The sequence below is a fragment of the Seriola dumerili genome, unplaced genomic scaffold, assembly GCF_002260705.1.
Source record: "Seriola dumerili isolate Sdu_G_001 unplaced genomic scaffold, Sdu_1.0 BDQW01000567.1, whole genome shotgun sequence".
Lineage (NCBI taxonomy): Eukaryota > Metazoa > Chordata > Actinopteri > Carangiformes > Carangidae > Seriola > Seriola dumerili.
The window spans coordinates 222858-244899 of record NW_019174822.1 but is presented as its reverse complement, the minus strand read 5'-3'; the positions used below and the strand labels follow the sequence as shown (position 1 = coordinate 244899).

The 22042-nt window shown below is 44.1% G+C and overlaps 1 protein-coding gene across 1 annotated transcript in view; it reads left to right on the top strand.

Moving 5' to 3' along the window:
• Nucleotides 1-19906, top strand: part of LOC111236133 (glutamate receptor ionotropic, NMDA 1-like) — a 59338-nt gene extending 39432 nt beyond the window's left edge. Inside the window, exons 14-22 of the mRNA XM_022764748.1 lie at nucleotides 298-416; nucleotides 940-1052; nucleotides 1137-1285; nucleotides 2455-2612; nucleotides 2759-2920; nucleotides 3225-3334; nucleotides 3471-3616; nucleotides 14528-14635; nucleotides 19841-19906. Of these exons, the coding sequence (XP_022620469.1) occupies nucleotides 298-416; nucleotides 940-1052; nucleotides 1137-1285; nucleotides 2455-2612; nucleotides 2759-2920; nucleotides 3225-3334; nucleotides 3471-3616; nucleotides 14528-14635; nucleotides 19841-19906 (1131 nt within the window). The remainder of the gene's footprint in view (nucleotides 1-297; nucleotides 417-939; nucleotides 1053-1136; nucleotides 1286-2454; nucleotides 2613-2758; nucleotides 2921-3224; nucleotides 3335-3470; nucleotides 3617-14527; nucleotides 14636-19840) is intronic.
• The last annotated feature ends 2136 nt before the right edge of the window (nucleotides 19907-22042 follow it).

Here is a 22042-nt window from a genome sequence, read left to right as displayed (position 1 = left end):
TGATGATGATGGTGATGATGATGGTGATGATGATGGTGATGATGATGATGATGGTGATGATGATGATGATGGTGATGATGATGGTGATGATGGTGATGATGATGATGATGGTGATGATGATGGTGATGATGATGGTGATGGTGATGATGGTGATGATGATGATGGTGATGATGATGATGATGATGATGATGGTGATGATGATGGTGATGATGATGGTGATGATGATGGTGATGGTGATGGTGATGATGATGATGATGGTGATGATGGTGATGATGGTGATGATGTTTGTGTGTTCAGGAAATCCCTCGCAGCACTCTGGACTCATTCATGCAGCCGTTCCAGAGCACACTGTGGCTGTTAGTCGGTCTGTCGGTCCATGTGGTGGCAGTGATGCTTTACCTATTAGACCGGTTCAGGTAAACACAACAACAACAACAACAACACAACAACATCAACACAACGACGCAACTACATCAACACAACAACAACAACAACAAAACAACAACACAACAACAACACAACAACATCAACACAACAACAACAACACAATAACAACGCAACAACATCAACACAACGACAACAACACAACAACATCAACACAACAACAACACAACAACAACAACACAATGACATCAACACAACAACAAAACAACAACACCAACTACATCAACATAACAACAACAACAAAACAACAACAACACAACAATATAAACACAACAACATTAACACAACAACATAAACACAAAAACATCAACAACACAACATCAACACAACAACAACACAACAACACAAGATATGTTACATTGTGATACAACATGACAAAACATGACATACAATATGATACAAGAGACAATATAATGTGACACAGTGTGATGCAGTATAGTGTGTTGTGTGTGTGTGTGTGTGTGTGTGTGTGTGTGTGTGTGTGTGTGCGCGCAGCCCGTTTGGAAGGTTTAAAGTGAACAGTGAAGAAGAAGAAGAAGACGCCCTCACCCTGTCCTCTGCCATGTGGTTCTCATGGGGAGTACTGCTGAACTCTGGGATAGGAGAAGGTGAGGAGCATCCTCCACTCTGACTCCTCCCCACCCCCCACCCCCTCCTCCTCTAACAACAACACCTCTCTGCGTTGTGTTCAGGAGCTCCCAGGAGTTTCTCAGCGAGGATTCTGGGTATGGTGTGGGCAGGATTCGCTATGATCATCGTAGCATCATATACTGCCAACCTGGCAGCCTTCCTGGTGCTGGACCGGCCTGAGGAGCGCATCACTGGCATCAATGACCCCAGGGTGAGACACAAACTTTCAGAGGACCTTTATAGTCCTAAGCCAAAGCCCATGGTTCACCATCTACCTGGTCACCTTTCTAACAGGTTGTCCCCACTCAGTGACACACCCACTGAGAAACAAACTGCTCATTGGCAGCTCTATTCTGACAAACCTGAAGTTAGCTACACAGCGACCATAGTTGAATGTTTTTCTGGGGTCAGAGCGGGGGGGGGGCAGTGAATCGTATTTAAAACTGCTGACTGAGGATAAGCATAAATACAGTAAGATTGTTATTCACAAGAAAAAACAAACAAATTAAGAACAGAGTTAACATTATTATTATTATTTTCTCATATGTACTCGATAAACATCAACACTTTTATGTCGCAATAACAAACAGGAAATCTGTTTTCTTAACCCTCTGAGGTCTAAGGCTGTTTTCTAGCTTTCTACATTACTTCTTAAGCTCATTCTTAAAAACAGACTTGCATATTAACATAATACCCAAGTGTTTTGTATCACAATTTTCAGAATTATCTCAGCTCTTTCTGTAAAGACGCCCCTTTTTGACCGAGAGCATGGCATGTGCAAAGAGATCATTTGGCCCAAATGCTGAAAATTTGAAATTTGAAATCCTTCAAATCTCTTTTGACCTTTAATCTTTACTGATGTGGATGAATTGTTTAGTTTCCAAAGTCTTAGGTTCATCAAAATACGCAACATGTGAGTAAAATAGTCTAAAATGCAAAGTGTTGTTGTTACTTTACTGCTCAGACACCTTCTAGTTCCAGCTATGAGTCACATATGATTTTATGAAAGTATGAGTATGAAATGGAAAGTGGAGAGTCTGCAGATTTTAGCAACATTTGAACCATATTTTTATGCTGTGTTAAAACAAAGATATTAATAGAAACATTCATCAACCTCAGAGGGTTGATTTCTCAAATACCAAGAGCAGAACCGATAACGCTGGAGCTTATCAATACTCCAGTCTTTGTGAATTTAACCCCTGGGGCCTGTTTAATACCAGGTTTCAGTACCATCACTAGTCATGACCCTGTTTCATCAACTCAAAGAAATAAGTTACTTCTTTGGCTTAGCACTGATAAGAGGACATGGTCGCACACTGTCAACAGTAGGTTTGAGTTCATTTCTGACATGTGCTCTGTGCTGTACTCTGCTGTTTTTAGCTGCGTAACCCATCAGATAAGTTCATCTACGCCACAGTGAAGCAGAGCTCGGTGGATATCTACTTCAGACGGCAGGTGGAGCTGAGCACCATGTACCGGCACATGGAGAAACACAACTACGAGAGCGCTGCTGAGGCCATCCAGGCCGTCAGAGACAAGTAGGCTCTTTATTCAGTTAGCAATCAGTCGCCGTACCTCACAGGTGTAATGTGAATGTACCTGTCGTACTGTGGGCTGGTCCAGCTGCTTCTATTGAGCTCCACCTCCCACATACCTAATGTTTCCTCCCTCCCTCCTCCTGTAGTAAGCTTCATGCCTTCATCTGGGACAGCGCTGTGTTGGAGTTCGAGGCCTCGCAAAAGTGCGATCTGGTGACGACAGGAGAGCTTTTCTTCCGCTCTGGATTTGGGATTGGAATGAGGAAAGACAGTCCATGGAAACAGAATGTTTCTCTTGCTATTCTCAGGTAAAGAAACACCCTAGTGATAAGCAACAGGAACCCAACAGGAACCTCAATGACTAATAACTCTGATACCTTTCTGATATCTCCCTGATACCCTGCTGGTATTCCATTTTTACCCTTCTTGTGCTCTTGATCCTACTTTCAACCTACCTACTGATGCCCATCTAGTACCCTGCTGATACCCCATGATTACCCATCTTCCTTCTTACCCTACTGATGTTCTGCTGGTGCTCTGATCCTGATCAGGCGTCACTGCTCCATATCTAACTCCAGACTCACTGGAATAAACTTCATTGTCTCTCCTCAGCTCTCATGAGAACGGCTTCATGGAGGATTTAGACAAGACGTGGGTTCGATACCAGGAGTGTGACTCCAGGAGCAACGCTCCCGCTACCCTCACCTTTGAGAACATGGCAGGTAAGAAACTGACCGGACCCTGAATACGCTCCTCTACGGATTGATGCTTGAATAAAGACTGTATGATGGTGATGGTGATGGTGATGATGATGATGTTTTCGGATCCACTTCACCTGACATCACCTGTCCGCCTCAGGTGTGTTCATGCTGGTTGCCGGTGGCATCGTTGCCGGGATCTTCCTCATCTTCATCGAGATCGCCTACAAACGGCACAAAGACGCTCGAAGGAAACAGATGCAGCTTGCCTTCGCCGCCGTGAATGTGTGGAGGAAGAACCTGCAGGTACCGACTCTACTGTATTCTGCTCCGCTCTACTGCACTGTTACCTCCTGCGTACAGTGGTTTAACCTGCTTAGCTCTGCTCTCTGCTCTGTGCTGCTGTTTGAATATCCTGCTCAACGCTGTTTTATTTCCTAGGGACTTGAATAATGATCTGTAGTTTGTTTTATCAGTGGAGGAAAGGTCTAACTGTCTGTTGCCATAAACATTATGTGGTTGCTGCTCAAGTTGAACTGTAGCTGTGGTTAGCTGAAAGGGTGGAGCCAGAGGATCCAGTCTTTGTAATGAGGCACTGAGACGGTTCAAGTTTCTGTTTTTAGCTTCATCAGTGAAGGGATGAGAATTTGTGTGATTAGTGTTTTTAGTTGCCGGGTGAACGGGTGAGAGAGTCTCCTTGGTGATTTTCTGAAGCAGGAAAACACCGTCAGCAGGAAGGAGATGAAGGAAACGTATCATGGCGCCGATCTGTTGATCTGTCGGGATGAACTCTGTCTGTTTCAACTGACACAGTAGCTGAGTCCCAATTCAGAGGTCTACGAAGGTGTGGCACTTCTAGACCGCGATTTACCTGTAGTATTCACTGTAGTATTCACTGTAGTATTCACTGTAGTGTTCACTGTAGTATTCACTGTAGTATTCACTGTAGTATTAACTGTAGTATTCACTGTAGTATTGACTGTAGTATTGACTGTAGTATTGACTGTAGTATTTCGCCTGCTGTGCTGTAGTGTACAGTGACAGTGACAGAGTGAAGTCCCTCACTCCAATAATCCGTCTATCACAGTAATCATCTGAGACTGCTGCCAACACATCACCTTGGAGCTCCTTGGACAATAACTGCACGTCGTTAAAGTGAGAGCTGCAGCTTCAGAGCTTGTAAAGCATTTAATCAAACTTTATTGTTCTTTGTGACAGCAGCAAAATGTGAACAGTATGAAAACAGCAGAAAACTGAACAGTTTTAACAGCATGTAGTAGATACATGCTGTTTATAGATGTATAAACACACCAGCTAATAATATGATGTATAATGTGATTTATGAATATGACATTAATTAATACAGAGAACAGGGATGGTCTCTCCTCAGGGCCTGATGCTTCAGTGGTTTGACAAGAATAAATGAGTCTGATCAGTAAATCATGTTTCATACATCTCATCAATCATCAGATTAGAACAATGAGAGGTAGAAAACCAACAAGCTCTTTGTTTCCTGCTGAATATTAACAAGCTGGCAGTTTGACACGTCTCATCCATAAAGATAAAAAAATAAAAGTGCCTTTGATTTTACAGTGAATGACCTCACACAGCAGACAGACCAATAAAATCACAGTGTGTCTGAAGGAAGGAGCCAAACCACCAGAGACGCAGTGATGAATACTGATGAGACAATAACATTTCACAGAGGGCAAAACTAGCACTGTAACTAACCATTATGAACCATTATTACTTTGTTGATTAATCATTTCATTTATGAAAACATTTTTAAAAAGTGAAAAAAACAAAGAGCATCCACAGTTTGTTCTGATTTCTGATTTCATTTCACTGTCATATACGACAAAGAAAAACACAAAATCATCCCTCTGGAAAAACTGTCAGTCTCCAGAACAGTTGCAGATACTTTTCTGGGCACCACTTCACAATAAGACGACCCTTGGTTTATAATGAGGTTATTAATTCGGTAGTTAACACTTTATAAATCATGAATAAACAAGTTATAACACAGTTTTCATACACTGATGCAGCTCACTATTTGGCAAGATCAAGTTAATGCTTACTGCTCATTAGTCTGACTAATGACTTACATTTATAACTGGTAAAAGGAGCCTTGTTGTAAAGTGTAAAACACAATTATTTATTGATATGCCAAACTTTCTGACCATTAAGATGCTGACGGTGGTTCATTGTTAGTAACTGAACAAACATGATGAAGCAGCAGCTACAGACGCTGATGAAGGAGAAAACACAGACATGTGGCCCCACTATCTGGCAGGAAACAGGTCACTGTTGTCCTTTTATCTAATGTGTTATAACAGCTAATAAATTATTTATCATGTGTAAACAAACTAATTAATAAACTAGTTATAAACCATTCATTGTCCTTTATAAGGGGAGTCTTATTGTGAAGGGGAACCTTTTCTGTTCCGTAATAAGAGTCTAATAATGTGATGTGATGTGAAAAGACACAACAGACTCACTGCCTTCACCAAAGAAACATTATCTCATTACATCATAACGTGATCCCCTGTATGTCTCATAATTACAAGGTCAAGCTTATTTCTTAATTCATCAATAAAAATATAGAACTTCAATGAAATATCTTTGGAAATGCATAAAACAGAGTATAAAATATAAAGATACATCTGCAGTATTTTTACACACATGTACACAGTAGCAGTAAAAATGTGAGGAGTTCATAATTATTAGTTTGCTTTCTTAGATTTAACAGATGTTTTGATTAATTTCTCAGGAATATTGACACATAAATTGTAAATTATCTAGTTATAATAATATGACATTTAATTTTGAAATTTAATTATCACATTGTGTTTTCTCATAATAACAAGAAACAGATCCATAATTATGGTCATTATTTTTAGGATTTAATACATTAGCCTAAGAGGCTAACTCTAGCTCAGCTACAGCTCTGTCTTTTCTGATCAGCCCTGAAAAATAAACTAAATAAATTCATAAATAAATGAGACCATGAGTTTTTTTCCTTCAGTGGATATGATGCACTTCTGTAGCTAAACTTAAAATATCCACATTATTGATCCAAATAAGAACATTAGATAATTTTAGCATCAAAGAGAGGGAAGACAGTGTTGTCTGTGTTTAATGATGGAGGATTCACACAGAGTTCACTCGGGCAGAAGAAGACGTCGACTCTGTTTCCTACAATAGAAGATGATTTTTTTCTGTGTGAAGTCTTTGTTCCAGATGTTTTCCCGCCTCGTCAGCAGCTGGACTCACATTAATAATCATCACTTCTCTGCCTGCATTAGCACTTCAAACACCAGCTGCTAAAGGCTAACAGCTAGCAGAGGATGATTAGCACTTCAAACAGCTGTGTCTTCAGGCGAGGAGTTAGCGGTGGAGGATTAGCACATAAAACACCAACAGCTCTCAGAGAAGTGAGACAGGAAACGATCATTTAAACCATTTTTAGATGAAATCAGACTCCGTCCAGACAGATCAACAGAAATACCATGAGGTGGAACCTTCATCTTCATCTGGCCTTGGTTGTCCATGATCTTTACTCCAGAAGTAAAGATCATCTGTGATTACAGTCCACAAACAGTGACAGATAACAGTAAAATAATAAGGTGTTAAATTCATTATGCTTTTATTTTGATAATGTACAGATTGTGTTCTGGTGGTAAAAGTTCGGAGCATCAGGTCTTTTTAAGCCCAAAAATAAAACAGCTGAACTGTAACAAGTGTGTTTAACTGCTCTGAGCTGCTAATATTAGCATGTGCAGCTAACTAGCTTACTACCTACGAAGTAATCTAGTGTTATTTTCAGAAGGCCAAGACTTACAAAGCATCACTACGTTATTTTGTGGGGTTACAGGTTTTGTTAGAAAAAGCTCAGTGAAGAACTGGAACACCTGTGTGGGAGTTGGTCCTCGATGCTATCAGAGTTTAGGCTAACGTTAGCGGCAGTACACCTGGGGTTTCACCTGCTGTTCGTAATCAATTATTTTCATACCAGTATTGGTGTAAATTGGGGTGCACCATTAAAACATAAAAAATGTCTCAGCTAATAAAGACTGAAGCATTAATTTGTTGGTAGAAAACATCTGTAGCACCATCCAAAAATGTCCTAAAATGTTTTAAGAAATTTGTTGTCAGAGGTAGCTATGGGTATATCTGATTATGCTAAGCTAACTGCCTACGTTGTGTTGTTCTTGTGAAATGTACTTTAAAATCTTAATTAGTGCCACGGGTGCTCAGCTCCGAGGCATCTATTAATATTCCTTCGGGCTTATTATTATTCTTCCGCCAAATTTTGGCACGTAACTCGTCCCGCAGCTTTGAGAAAACCCTGGTAATATATACATCAAAACGTGCATCTTGATCCCGAAAGAGGTGCTATGACTTTTGGTGTTGAAATTCCAGTTTTTCCCAAAGTTATTCCCAAAATACTGGGAATAAATAATGCATTAGGAATGCATTGGAATTTTCTTTAAAAACCCACAAAATTTCACCTTTTTTCTACAAAATTTCACCTTTTTTCTGAGTAAGCTAAACAAGATCATGTTATGAAATGTTTTCAATCTTCTCATAGAACTAACGTTAGCTTATTTAGCAAGCTAGCCACCTCTGATAAAATCTGACAGTTGTGATTTCAGTAAAACTGAGGAGTGTTGGTTAGAAAGGAGAAGCTGTTTTTTTTTAAAACCTGTCTTTGAAATTAAAGACCTGTTGTTTCATAAATTAGTGAACTGACTGTAACCCCACCCCCTTTGTGTTCAGCTCCATATTTGTCTGCAGGTCCGTATTACGTTGCCACGTTCGCTAAGCAATGCTCAAGATAAAGACGATGCCAAGCTAAAGATGCTAATTCGCTGCCACTTCACTTTTAACTTCAATGCTTTTTCCAACTGTGCGTTAGATAGCTACATACATGATATGCTAAAAGGTTAGCTGACATGGACGCAACGTTAGCTGTGATTGGACAGTCACTGCCAATTTAACAACTTTAAACCACCAGAAAACATTGCGTACATAATCTGTAAGGTAACATCTGTTAACCCAGTAGCTATTGCTAGCATGCCTCATCCCTCTTGTCGTTAATAGCATGGCTATCAGGCTTGTTAGCATGCTATCTTTATATTTTTTGTTATCATGTAACTTTAGTTTGATAAAAACTTTTGTTTTAAGTTTTCTATGACTGAGAGTTGCAGCAGCAGAGTAGAGTGCAGTAGAGAACAATAGATTTTATGCATAATTAGCTGAAACTGAGGGTCTCCAGGCTTTTGGTTAACAGCTAGCAGGTGGTATTTCACAGTGGATGTACAAGTGAAAACCTGAAGACCAGCTCCAGACCTGAATGTTTGAGGACAGTAGTGTTAGTTAGAGGTTCAGGACGGTTTGAACTGGATCAGTGTGTCTCTACTTCGTGACGTCTCAGCTCCTGCAGATCAGTGTCCATGGTGTTATTCTTGTTTTTCTGTCACTGACTGATGCTCTGATCAAAGTCTTCCACTGAACTCTCTCTGCTGATGGACTTTAATGTTTGATCGAGGTAGACATGCTTGAAACAGAATATTACAGATTCTGATTGAAACCTTAAAGTAGGTTTGTGGGTCCTCTTACCACCTGGGACCCAGTTTCACCGGTCTGAGGCCCAGTTTGGGTCTCAGGCTGAAAATATGCTGTTAATTCATGATCAATGTGTTTTATTGATTTTGTTTTTCCATTTCAAACTGAATGTGTTGATCCAAACTAGGGCTGGGTACGGCTGGACATTTAAACTAGACTCCTGATGATATTCTGTGTTTTTCTTTTTGTCATCAAATCCCACGTTCAGACTCAAACCAACAATCAATGTGTCAACAAATATTGTGTGTCCATGAAGCCTGACGTATCATATTCCCCCTGTTTCAGTCACTAATGCCTCAGTTAATCCCAGCGCTGTATGCTGGGTAGTTTAGCGCCCCGCCTAAAACAAAACAACATGTCTGCCGTGTGGTATTTTTTACAAAGCATGTGAGACGGATAGAACGTACGACATCTGCCAAAAATTATCAGTATCAGCCGATTTCACTCATAGATGATCGGTATCAGTATTGGCAAAAAAAAAAACGTGATTGCAGCGTCCATGTAAATAAAAATAAAAGTTTTCTTTTTTAACGTTGATTAAACTTAGTCTGACATATTTAATTCAACAGAAAAATGGAGATTTAACACAAACATCAATGGGCTTCAATGAGTGGTGACACTGATCATCACTGTAAACTGCCAGCTCACCACTCCTCCCACTAATATCAGTGTGACTATTACTCTGGTCTTTCTGCTGTTAAAACCTCTGCAGACCAGGATAGTACATTAAAACTAGAATGGGGCGTTGAGCCGGCGCCCCATGTGTAGAGGCCACAGTCCTCGCTGCAGTCGGCCCCGGTTCGAATCCTGCATCGGCCGGACCTTTACTGCATGTCATTCCCCCTCTCTGCCTCCCCACTTCCTGTCTCTCTACTATCTTGTCCAATAAAGGCACAAAAGCCCAAAAAAAATACAAAAAAAAAAACCTAGAATGACACTCAGAAGAGCTCGAGACAATCCTCTGGAACCGGATCAGAACTGAGGTTTAATGGGTTCCTCTCCAGCAGCGGACTCGAACCCACAGCTGCCACAGGCCGAGCCACACGCCCTCACTTTTGTGTCCACCGGAAACACTAACGTCGTGGTGTGAGTGTTGTGCAGTTTGCAGCTGCAGTGCGCTGAGCTCTCAGCCCACGCAGACATGTAACATGACGTACATGTCCCTATGTATTAATATCACATATATACATCCTCTGACATGTGACGATACAAGTTTCTAACATGTTAAATACCCAGGGTTTATCAAAACAACATACATATATACATATATGTTTATATATGATTTTTTTAAATTAATTTCTCATTAATTTTAAACATACATGTCTATCTTTTATACTTCTATAATAGTATATTATACAATAGTATAATAAACAGGGTTTGTGATGGATATATGTCTACAATATAAGCAGACATGTTTGTATAGACATATATGTAAACACATGAAATTGTTCCAATTTCTAAAAGGTTCCATGTATAATTTTTACATACATAGGCTATGTACACATATATGTACATATACTGTATTTCATATGTGGAAATATTACATCTGTGAGCAGGACGGCCACGTACAAACCCACAGGTGGAAACATGAAGTCCTGGATGGAAGTCAAAATGTTTCAACTCTACAGAGTGAGAGGAACCACACAGAGACAGAGACACAGAGAGACAGAGACACAGAGAGACAGAGACACAGAGAGAGAGACAGATGTTGGTTTCATCTGTTCAGAGATTTCATGACAATAAGAAAAATATGGTTTTATAATCAGACCAGTATTTGAAATCGACCAGCAGAGACTCAGTGGTCGGTCTGATACCCAGCTCTAACCTCAACAGGTCAAAGGTCAAACTGATGTTTTTTATGATGTTAGAAGTCAAACCATCATCCATGTGCTGCTGCCCCTCCCCCCTGTGTTTTCTGTTCACACACACACACACACACACACACACACACACACACACACACACACACACACACACACACACACACACACACACAGGAGAGTTGACATTATAGCAGCAGTGTTGGTTTAATGATCTGATGTGTTCAGGTTGAACGAACATCATCGCTGCTTGTTTCAAGCCCCATCCGCCATCTTTGTTACCCCTCCTCCTCCTCACCCCCTCCCTCCCCTGTACTGTACTGTTTGTTTGTTTGTTTGTTTGTTTGTTTGTTTGTTTGTTTGTTTGTTTGTTTGAGCCTCATGATGTTGATTTACCTGCTGCTGTGTGTTTGTGGCTGTGGCCAGTAAAACAGAGTGAAACTCTTTGTTTTACTGAAACATCACCTCATCTGAAACAGGAACCAGTCTGCTTCACTGACACACACACACACACACACACACGCACGCACACATGCACGCACGCACACACACAAACACATGTACATGACAGTGCTCTGTTCTTCGTACGTGGATGACTGAATTATCCAGGTTGCATTGTTGATGAGTCTGAACTGTTTGGTTCTTCTAAGCTGGTTTAAAATTCATCTGGATCTGTTGTCATAGCAACAAGTCCTTAAAGATGTCAGCTTCTGGACAGTCAGCTGGGTCAGCACTAGAGCTGCCCTGACCAAATGTTTTCCTGGTCGACTGGTGGTCGTAAGTTTCAACCATTAGTCGACAATTCGTAGCACGTTTGATTTAAATTTAAGTTTTAAAACATATTTTTTGTGGGCCATCAGAAAATGTTTTGAGTGTCTATGTCTGACTCCGCCCCTAACTCACAGCTAATCCAGAAATTGTCAAAGAGGAGGGGCCTGTGTGGGCCTGCTGAGACTTCAGTGCATACGCTCACCCACCTGTCACTCAAAGAGGCCACGCCCTCAATCCTCCATAACTTTAGTCCTTAATAAAATGTAAACAGGTGGGTTATATAAACAGGTGTCATGAAGGAGGAAATTAGCAGTTTTTAACAGTTTCTGTACCAGGCTGTAAACATGTTGATTTCTGCTGTAAAGTTGGACATTTTAACATGGGAGTCTATGGGGACTGACTCTCTGTTGGAGCCAGACTCTAGTGGTCGTTAGAGGAACTGCAGCTTCATGTTTCAGGCTGGAGGTTGATGATTGGTCCAGGCCCGAGAAACAATATTATATGTAACATCACTGACACTGAGCTACATCACAGAGAAATATAAACCTGTGATGATGAGTCTGTAAAATATACTTTTCACGTAGTGAGCCGCTTGTTAGCGACACCAACAACAGCTGTGATGGTTCTGAATGTTTCAGAAAAACCAGCAAGACAATAGCGTGAGCAGCCATGCTAAGTGGCTAACGTTAGGCCACTTACTGCAGAGTTCAGTCAGATGTTGCCTTTTGGACTCTTGTGAGTGTGAGTTCAATGATAATTGAATCCAGGTTCAACAAGTCAAACCTAAAACTGCTTTTGGAGAACCACATTTATTCTCAGTGAAAATAAACAGGTTTATTTTAACCTGATAACAGCATGTAAGTCTGGATTGGTTAAACCACATTTGAAGAACAGGATCCTGTACTCACATATGGGCACACACACACACACACACACACACACACACACACACACACACACACACACACACACACACACACACAGGGCATAGACTTGTTCCTATGTGGTCACTGAAGCAGAAACAGGCTGTGTTCAGGCAGAGTGTTATATAATCTGCGAGAGTCACCAGTCTGCTGACATCATTAACCAACACACACACTTCACCATGTGTGTCACACTGTGCTACACTGTTACTGTACAATACTAGACTCTACTGTCACTACACTATGCAATGCTGTTTCTATTGTACTGCTTTATTTTATTATACTGTGCTTTATCACACTATTGTATAGTATACTATTTCTATACAATACTACGCCGCTCTATACAATATACTAATATTAGTCTTAGATACTATCACAATACTATGCTGTACTGTAGTATACTTTAATGTAATATATATACTATATATCACTCTTACTATACTACACTGCACTATATTGTATCATATATGACACTGTATTATTCTATTAGTCTTGTAGTTACACTGTGCAGTACTAAACCATGCTTTGTCATGCTGTACCACACAGTACTATATTATACAATACTAATACTGTACTACACTATGCTGCACGCCACTATACAACATTGTATTGTGTGTATATAGTAGTGTAGGTGTACTATCCTCAGCTCACTGAAAAGGCACACACTACACTACGTTACACACACACTGACTCAGAGTTAGTGATTACAACTGACTAATAGTGAGTTCAGTAACAGTGAGTTCAGTCAGTAACAGTGAGTTCAGTCAGTAACAGTGAGTTCAGTTACAGTGAGTTCAGTCAGTAACAGTGAGTTCAGTAATAGTGAGTTCAGTCAGTAACTGTGAGTGTGAGTTCAGTCAGTAACAGTGAGTTCAGTAACAGTGAGTTCAGTCAGTAACAGTGAGTTCTGTCAGTAACAGTGAGTTCAGTAACAGTCAGTAATAGTGAGTTCAGTAATAGTCAGTAATAGTGAGTTCAGTCAGTAACAGTGAGTTCAGTAATAGTGAGTTCAGTCAGTAACTGTGAGTTCAGTCAGTAACAGTCAGTAACAGTGAGTTCAGTTACAGTGAGTTCAGTCAGTAACAGTGAGTTCAGTAACAGTCAGTAACAGTGAGTTCAGTCAGTAACAGTGAGTTCAGTCAGTAACAGTGAGTTCAGTAACAGTGAGTTCAGTAACAGTCAGTAACAGTGAGTTCAGTCAGTAACAGTGAGTTCAGTCAGTTACAGTGAGTTCAGTAACAGTCAGTAACAGTGAGTTCAGTCAGTAACAGTGAGTTCAGTCAGTAACAGTGAGTTCAGTAACAGTCAGTAACAGTGAGTTCAGTCAGTAACAGTGAGTTCAGTCAGTTACAGTGAGTTCAGTAACAGTCAGTAACAGTGAGTTCAGTCAGTAACAGTGAGTTCAGTCAGTAACAGTGAGTACAGTAACAGTGAGTTCAGTAACAGTCAGTAACAGTGAGTTCCGTCAGTAACAGTGAGTTCAGTCAGTAATAGTGAGTTCAGTAACAGTGAGTTCAGTAACAGTCAGTAACAGTGAGTTCAGTCAGTAACAGTGAGTTCAGTCAGTAACAGTGAGTTCAGTAACAGTGAGTTCAGTAACAGTCAGTAACAGTGAGTTCAGTCAGTAACAGTGAGTTCAGTCAGTAACAGTGAGTTCAGTAACAGTCAGTAACAGTGAGTTCAGTCAGTAACAGTGAGTTCAGTCAGTTACAGTGAGTTCAGTAACAGTCAGTAACAGTGAGTTCAGTCAGTAACAGTGAGTTCAGTCAGTAACAGTGAGTTCAGTAACAGTCAGTAACAGTGAGTTCAGTAACAGTCAGTAACAGTGAGTTCAGTCAGTAACAGTGAGTTCAGTCAGTTACAGTGAGTTCAGTAACAGTCAGTAACAGTGAGTTCAGTCAGTAACAGTGAGTTCAGTCAGTTACAGTGAGTTCAGTAACAGTCAGTAACAGTGAGTTCAGTCAGTAACAGTGAGTTCAGTCAGTAACAGTGAGTTCAGTAACAGTCAGTAACAGTGAGTTCAGTGTTACCTGCGTGTTAATGTGTGTGTGCACCTATCGTATGATTTATTTTAGGATAGGAAAAGTGGTAGAGCAGAGCCCGAGCCCAAACTGAAAACCTCTTTTAGGTCCATCACTTCGACCTCCGACCTCAAACGCCGTAGGGCCTCCCAGGACGCCACGGTAAGGAGATGAAGACCACCTACCCTCCTCCTCCTCCTCCTCCTCCTCCTCCTGTCATCCTCCTCCTCATGTCTTTCCTCTTCATCTTTTATCTTCTTTTCTCCTTTTCTTGTTTCCTCTCCTCTCACTCAGACTCTTCTGTCCGTATCACATTTTATTTATCAGTACCAATTTTTTGTTTGTCATATGTCTCCTCCTCTCTTCTCCTCTCCTCTCCTCCTCTCCTCACCTCCTCCTCTCCACTCTTCTCCTCTCCTCCCCTCCTCTCCTCACCTCCTCCTCTCCTCTCTCCTCCTCTCTCCTCCCCTCTCCTCCTCTCCTCTCCTCCTCCCCTCCCCTCCTCCTCTCCTCTCTCCTCCTCTCTCCTCCCCTCTCCTCCTCTCCTCTCCTCCTCCCCTCCCCTCCTCCTCTCCTCTCTCCTCCTCTCTCCTCCCCTCTCCTCCTCTCCTCTCCTCCTCCCCTCCCCTCCTCCTCTCCTCTCTCCTCCTCTCTCCTCCCCTCTCCTCCTCTCCTCTCCTCCTCCCCTCCCCTCCTCCTCTCCTCTCTCCTCCTCTCTCCTCCCCTCTCCTCCTCTCCTCTCCTCCTCCCCTCCCCTCCTCCTCTCCTCTCTCCTCCTCTCTCCTCCCCTCTCCTCCTCTCCTCTCCTCCTCCCCTCCCCTCCTCCTCTCCTCTCTCCTCCTCTCTCCTCCCCTCTCCTCCTCTCCTCTCCTCCTCCCCTCCCCTCCTCCTCTCCTCTCTCCTCCTCTCTCCTCCCCTCTCCTCCTCTCCTCTCCTCCTCCCCTCCCCTCCTCCTCTCCTCTCTCCTCCTCTCTCCTCCCCTCTCCTCCTCTCCTCTCCTCCTCCCCTCCCCTCCTCCTCTCCTCTCTCCTCCTCTCTCCTCCCCTCTCCTCCTCTCCTCTCCTCCTCCCCTCCCCTCCTCCTCTCCTCTCTCCTCCTCTCTCCTCCCCTCTCCTCCTCTCCTCTCCTCCTCCCCTCCCCTCCTCCTCTCCTCTCTCCTCCTCTCTCCTCCCCTCTCCTCCTCTCCTCTCCTCCTCCCCTCCCCTCCTCCTCTCCTCTCTCCTCCTCTCTCCTCCCCTCTCCTCCTCTCCTCTCCTCCTCCCCTCCCCTCCTCCTCTCCTCTCTCCTCCTCTCTCCTCCCCTCTCCTCCTCTCCTCTCCTCCTCCCCTCCCCTCCTCCTCTCCTCTCTCCTCCTCTCTCCTCCCCTCTCCTCCTCTCCTCTCCTCCTCCCCTCCCCTCCTCCTCTCCTCTCTCCTCCTCTCTCCTCCCCTCTCCTCCTCTCCTCTCCTCCTCCCCTCCCCTCCTCCTCTCCTCTCTCCTCCTCTCTCCTCCCCTCTCCTCCTCTCCTCTCCTCCTCCCCTCCCCTCCTCCTCTCCTCTCTCCTCCTCTCTCCTCCCCTCTCCTCCTCTCCTCTCCTCCTCCCCTCCCCTCCTCCTCTCCTCTCTCCTCCTCTCTCCTCCCCTCTCCTCCTCTCCTCTCCTCCTCCCCTCCCCTCCTCCTCTCCTCTCTCCTCCTCTCTCCTCCCCTCTCCTCCTCTCCTCTCCTCCTCCCCTCCCCTCCTCCTCTCCTCTCTCCTCCTCTCTCCTCCCCTCTCCTCCTCTCCTCTCCTCCTCCCCTCCCCTCCTCCTCTCCTCTCTCCTCCTCTCTCCTCCCCTCTCCTCCTCTCCTCTCCTCCTCCCCTCCCCTCCTCCTCTCCTCTCTCCTCCTCTCTCCTCCCCTCTCCTCCTCTCCTCTCCTCCTCCCCTCCCCTCCTCCTCTCCTCTCTCCTCCTCTCTCCTCCCCTCTCCTCCTCTCCTCTCCTCCTCCCCTCCCCTCCTCCTCTCCTCTCTCCTCCTCTCTCCTCCCCTCTCCTCCTCTCCTCTCCTCCTCCCCTCCCCTCCTCCTCTCCTCTCTCCTCCTCTCTCCTCCCCTCTCCTCCTCTCCTCTCCTCCTCCCCTCCCCTCCTCCTCTCCTCTCTCCTCCTCTCTCCTCCCCTCTCCTCCTCTCCTCTCCTCCTCCCCTCCCCTCCTCCTCTCCTCTCTCCTCCTCTCTCCTCCCCTCTCCTCCTCTCCTCTCCTCCTCCCCTCCCCTCCTCCTCTCCTCTCTCCTCCTCTCTCCTCCCCTCTCCTCCTCTCCTCTCCTCCTCCCCTCCCCTCCTCCTCTCCTCTCTCCTCCTCTCTCCTCCCCTCTCCTCCTCTCCTCTCCTCCTCCCCTCCCCTCCTCCTCTCCTCTCTCCTCCTCTCTCCTCCCCTCTCCTCCTCTCCTCTCCTCCTCCCCTCCCCTCCTCCTCTCCTCTCTCCTCCTCTCTCCTCCCCTCTCCTCCTCTCCTCTCCTCCTCCCCTCCCCTCCTCCTCTCCTCTCTCCTCCTCTCTCCTCCCCTCTCCTCCTCTCCTCTCCTCCTCCCCTCCCCTCCTCCTCTCCTCTCTCCTCCTCTCTCCTCCCCTCTCCTCCTCTCCTCTCCTCCTCCCCTCCCCTCCTCCTCTCCTCTCTCCTCCTCTCTCCTCCCCTCTCCTCCTCTCCTCTCCTCCTCCCCTCCCCTCCTCCTCTCCTCTCTCCTCCTCTCTCCTCCCCTCTCCTCCTCTCCTCTCCTCCTCCCCTCCCCTCCTCCTCTCCTCTCTCCTCCTCTCTCCTCCCCTCTCCTCCTCTCCTCTCCTCCTCCCCTCCCCTCCTCCTCTCCTCTCTCCTCCTCTCTCCTCCCCTCTCCTCCTCTCCTCTCCTCCTCCCCTCCCCTCCTCCTCTCCTCTCTCCTCCTCTCTTCTCCTCATCATCTCCTTGCTGACTCCTCCTAGCCGCCCTTGTGTCAGTCAGTCATCTCCACCTCCATCAGCTCACCTGTCCCAGTAAAGACAGATGAAGGAAGCAGAGTGAAGACAGAAATGTGTGTTCGGGTCGTCAGGTCAGGGCTCGTGTTGTTGCCGGTTTTATTTATTTTATTTGATTTGATTTTATTATATCGTCCTCTTGCAAAGGAGAAGTGAAGAGGGTCAGACTGTGTGGTCTCTTTTCTCCTGTGGACCTTTTTGTCCTGTCATCCCTCCTCTGTTTGTGTCCTGTTGTTTGTCGTCTGTCTCCTCGTCCTCCCTGTCCTCTCCTTCCTCTCCTGTCTCTCTCCCTTCATCTCACTGTCGACACTCAAAATATCCCACAAACCTCTTCGAGGGTTTGATTTCACTAACGCTCAGCTCTTGTCCTCAGAGGTCGGCCGGCGGAGACGTGGTTTCCTCCTCTAACTTTTCTCGTTTTCAGCGTCTTGTCCGGACGGCGGTTGTAGGAGCAGCTGATGATTGACAGATGTTACAGCTCTGCCCTGCCCACAGGACTCCTCTGGTCTCTGAGGCTCAGCATCAATAAAACTGTGTTTCCTGATCATTTCTGTCTCCAGTGTTGATGGCTGTAACCTGTCTGTGGCCGCCTGCTTCACTCTGTTCTCTTTCAGTCTCCGTCTGGCAGGATGACATCGGTTTGACTCGCTCTGTAAGAAGCTGTGGTGTTTCCCCTCAGGGAGCTGTCTCGTCATCACAGTGTTTTTAAGATTGTGCTGCTTCTGACAAACAGCTCAGAGATGTGAAATGTGCCAAATCTTCTCTTCTGTTCCCACCCCACCCCCACACCCCCCCACCCCCCCTCCAGATACCCTGTCACTTTAATGTGAAGGGCAGTAAAATAGATCAAGACATCCAGTGTGTCTTTTTGAGGCGTCAAACTCTCACACACTGTTATTGACATTAAAATGTTTTGATTTACGATAACGATAATTACCTGTTAAGATGTTTTTAATGTTCAGTAACAGACGGGGGAGTCGGGGGGTGGAGGGGGCTCTAACTCATTTCTCTTTGTGATCATCTCTTTATTTTCTATATGAGTGTTTTTCCTCTCAGTGGATTTGAATGGTGTCCAGACTCTACATGCTGTACTACACACACACTGCCTCTGTCCTCCTCTGCAAGCACGACTCACCTGTAGACTCCAAACACAACAACAGCCTCCTGCTCAGGTCCTTGCTGCTGCTGCTGCTGCTGCTGTTGTTGTTGTTGTTGTTGTTGTTGTTTGGCTGCAGAGAAACAAAAACAAAATTCAAAGTGTGGTCGGACCTGATCGGTCCTCTGGGCGTTTCCAGGTCTTCAAAAGCATTGAAGTCAGTTTCCTGAAAAAAGGCCTCAAAAAATCTTGAATTTAATTTACAAAAATCTTAAATAGTTTTATTTCCTGCCGTAAACATGATGTTTGTTTGTTAGTTAGGATAAAATATTCGTTCCCATATTTTCCTCCTGTGTTTTATTTCAAGTGTTGATCCATCAGAAGATATAAAAACCATCTCAGTGTAGTTTTACATCTCCTCTCTCAGGCTTCTCTCTGGAGCTCGAGCAACAACAGGTCGATGAGCCAATCAGAAGAGAGGAGGCTCTGAGCCTCTCTTCTGATTGGCTGACTGTTTTCTGAGTGATCCAATAAAAATAAAGCAGATTTCAGGTAAAAACACTCAGAGAAACCAAATCCTGCAAGGTTTGGATGGTGGGTCCAGGTGGGCGGGGCTTGGTGACTGCTTTGTTGTGACATCACAAAGTTCCAGAAGTCCTGACGGCTCGTTTTAAGGCATATATTTGTTTCTATGGTAACCAACAGGCAGGAGGGACGGGGGGAGGGGTGGACTCACAAAACTTCCCAAACCAACAGATGATCAATAAAATAAAGTCCAGCAGAGTAGATCTCACTTATGACATCATCATCAGCTGACGATCGGCTCCTCTGTCAAACCGTGTTTTACTTTCAACTTGAACCTGTTTTTAAAATGTTGTGTTTCTGCAGCAGAATTATTACAAAGCTGCTTTTTGCATAATTTCCCAAAAATAATTTAAAGCAAAAACAGTCACAACAGGCGAAAAGTCAAAATGTATCAACACGTTTCTCAACTAATCATCAATCACTCGCAAATATTAAGATGACAAAGCTTGTTATCCCGAGGTAACGAGGTATGATCAGGAAACCTTTCTCTTACTTCTGTCTACAGAAGGTTTGATGTTGAAACTCTTTAAACTCAAACAGATTCAGTTTCCTGAAAAGCCTAAATGCTACGATGATAATAAATGAATCAATCCGACTAATGGACTCTTGGCCCTGAGGTTGGCGTCACTGTGTGCGTCGCGGCGTAAACAGCTGATGTGTGTGTGTGTTGAATGAATTAATGTGTTTCCTTTGCTTCTCTTTCTCTTTTTGTCCCTCTGCCTGTAGCCGTACCCGACTGACATCACCGGCCAGCTCAACCTATCAGATCCCTCCGTCAGCACCGTGGTCTGAGAGAGAGAGAGCTTCACTGCTGCTGCTGAGCCTCACACACACACACACACACACACACACACACACACATATTAACACACAGTTGGACAAGCTGAGCTTCCTCTGAGACAGGAAGGAGATGTGATGGCATCATGTCTTTTGGACAGCATCTCACACACACACACACACGCGCACACACACACACACACACACACACACACACACACACCATCTGTCATTCCAAACCTCTCCACCCACCACAAACTAACAAACACACACACGGACACACACTCGCCTTGCTCCACTTGTAGCCATCAGCCTCCTCCAACCAGAGGGTCTTATAATTTGAAAGAACTGTTTCAGACGGCTTTTATTTTGATAGATGTCAGTGATGTTGTACAGTTTGTTCAGTTTCCTGTCCGTCACACTGATCGATCGCACTGATTCATCAAACGTCCTGATCGGTTTCAGAGCCGGTCCACCTGCCGGCGACGCCTTCGCTCTCCACTCCACACAGAAACACGCAGAACTTATTGATCAGGAACCCCCCTGTTGATCGGGAACCCGTCGATAGGGAACCTGTTGATCAGGAACCTGATCACTGATCAGACTGTGGTTGGTGGGTGGAGTCTCTGGGACAGGAAGTTGTTGTGTAACATGGACCAGAGATGAACCAGACTGAGGTTCTGTCATGGCTTGTGGGTTCTGTAGTCTTTAGAACCTGAACCAACAGTTTGGTTCATCTCATTAACCCCCCCCTTTTTTTTATCTGCAAATACTGTTAATTATATTTATTTATTAGATATTTTATAGTTATTTATTTATAAAGTGAAAAACCCCAGGCATTGATGAAAGCCATGAGATGCAGCTGAAAGCTCTGGATCATTTTATCTCGTGATATAATCATTTTATTTACTGTTTATAAATATTAAACTGCATTTTCTTCACACGTCAAACATTATACAAGAAAAACATTTATTCTGACACACACACATACACACACACAGACACACACACAGACACACACACACAGACACACACAGACACACACACACAGACACACACAGACACACACACACAGACACACACAGACACACACACACAGACACACACAGACACACACACACAGACACACACAGACACACACACACAGACACACACAGACACACACACACAGACACACACAGACACACACACACAGACACACACAGACACACACACACAGACACACACAGACACACACACACAGACACACACAGACACACACACACACAGACACACACACACACACACAGACACGTCTGTTTACTTTATTATTTTTATGTTTTAGTTTCTTCAGATTTAAAGAAAAATTTTACAATATTTTCCAAAATGTTAAAAATGTTAAAAATCTATATTTCTGTTAAAGACGTTGACAGAATCCTCAAAGTCCTGAGAAATCAACCAAACATAACGTTTGTTTACAATCCCTTAATGAAAGATTCAGATTATTGAAGAGAATCTTTGGAGGCTCCATGGAGCTGATCTGTTATTGATCTGTGATCACAGTGTTTAGAGCTTCACAACCAGACGCTCTCCGGTCAAGAGCAACATTCTCACATTTTAAATTCATTATTTTAATTTCTCTATTTTACATAGAGTAATAATGAAAGATTTATTTTGACAGGAACAGGAAACATTAATGAGATGATTGTCCACAGGGGTGCAGCAGAGACTCCACCCCCCCAAAGAAATGTGTGATTAAACACCAAAAACTCCCTGTTCATTTTGTCACTTTATATTTATTAATTCAAATGTCAATTAACTTTTGATCTTTGTTGATGACACTGCTGTTAGTGTGAAATATTCTAATGATATAAAAACATAGTTTTATGCAACAGGAAGTTGTAACACTGAGCAAACATCTTGTAAATCTGATTTCACCGTGTTATAAAATACTTCCTAACCCAGAGGCTCCACCCCCTCCACCCTGACAGTCCCAGGGCATGCTGGGCAATGTAGTCACCGCTCCACCTCCACTGTGTCCCTGCTGATGTCAGTCTCTGTCTACCTCCACAACACTGCCACTAACAGAAACTGATGTCCTGTGAAAACCTCCTAACTCCTCACAGACCTGTCCACGCAGTTCCGCAGGAGTTAGAAGGTTTTCACGCTGCA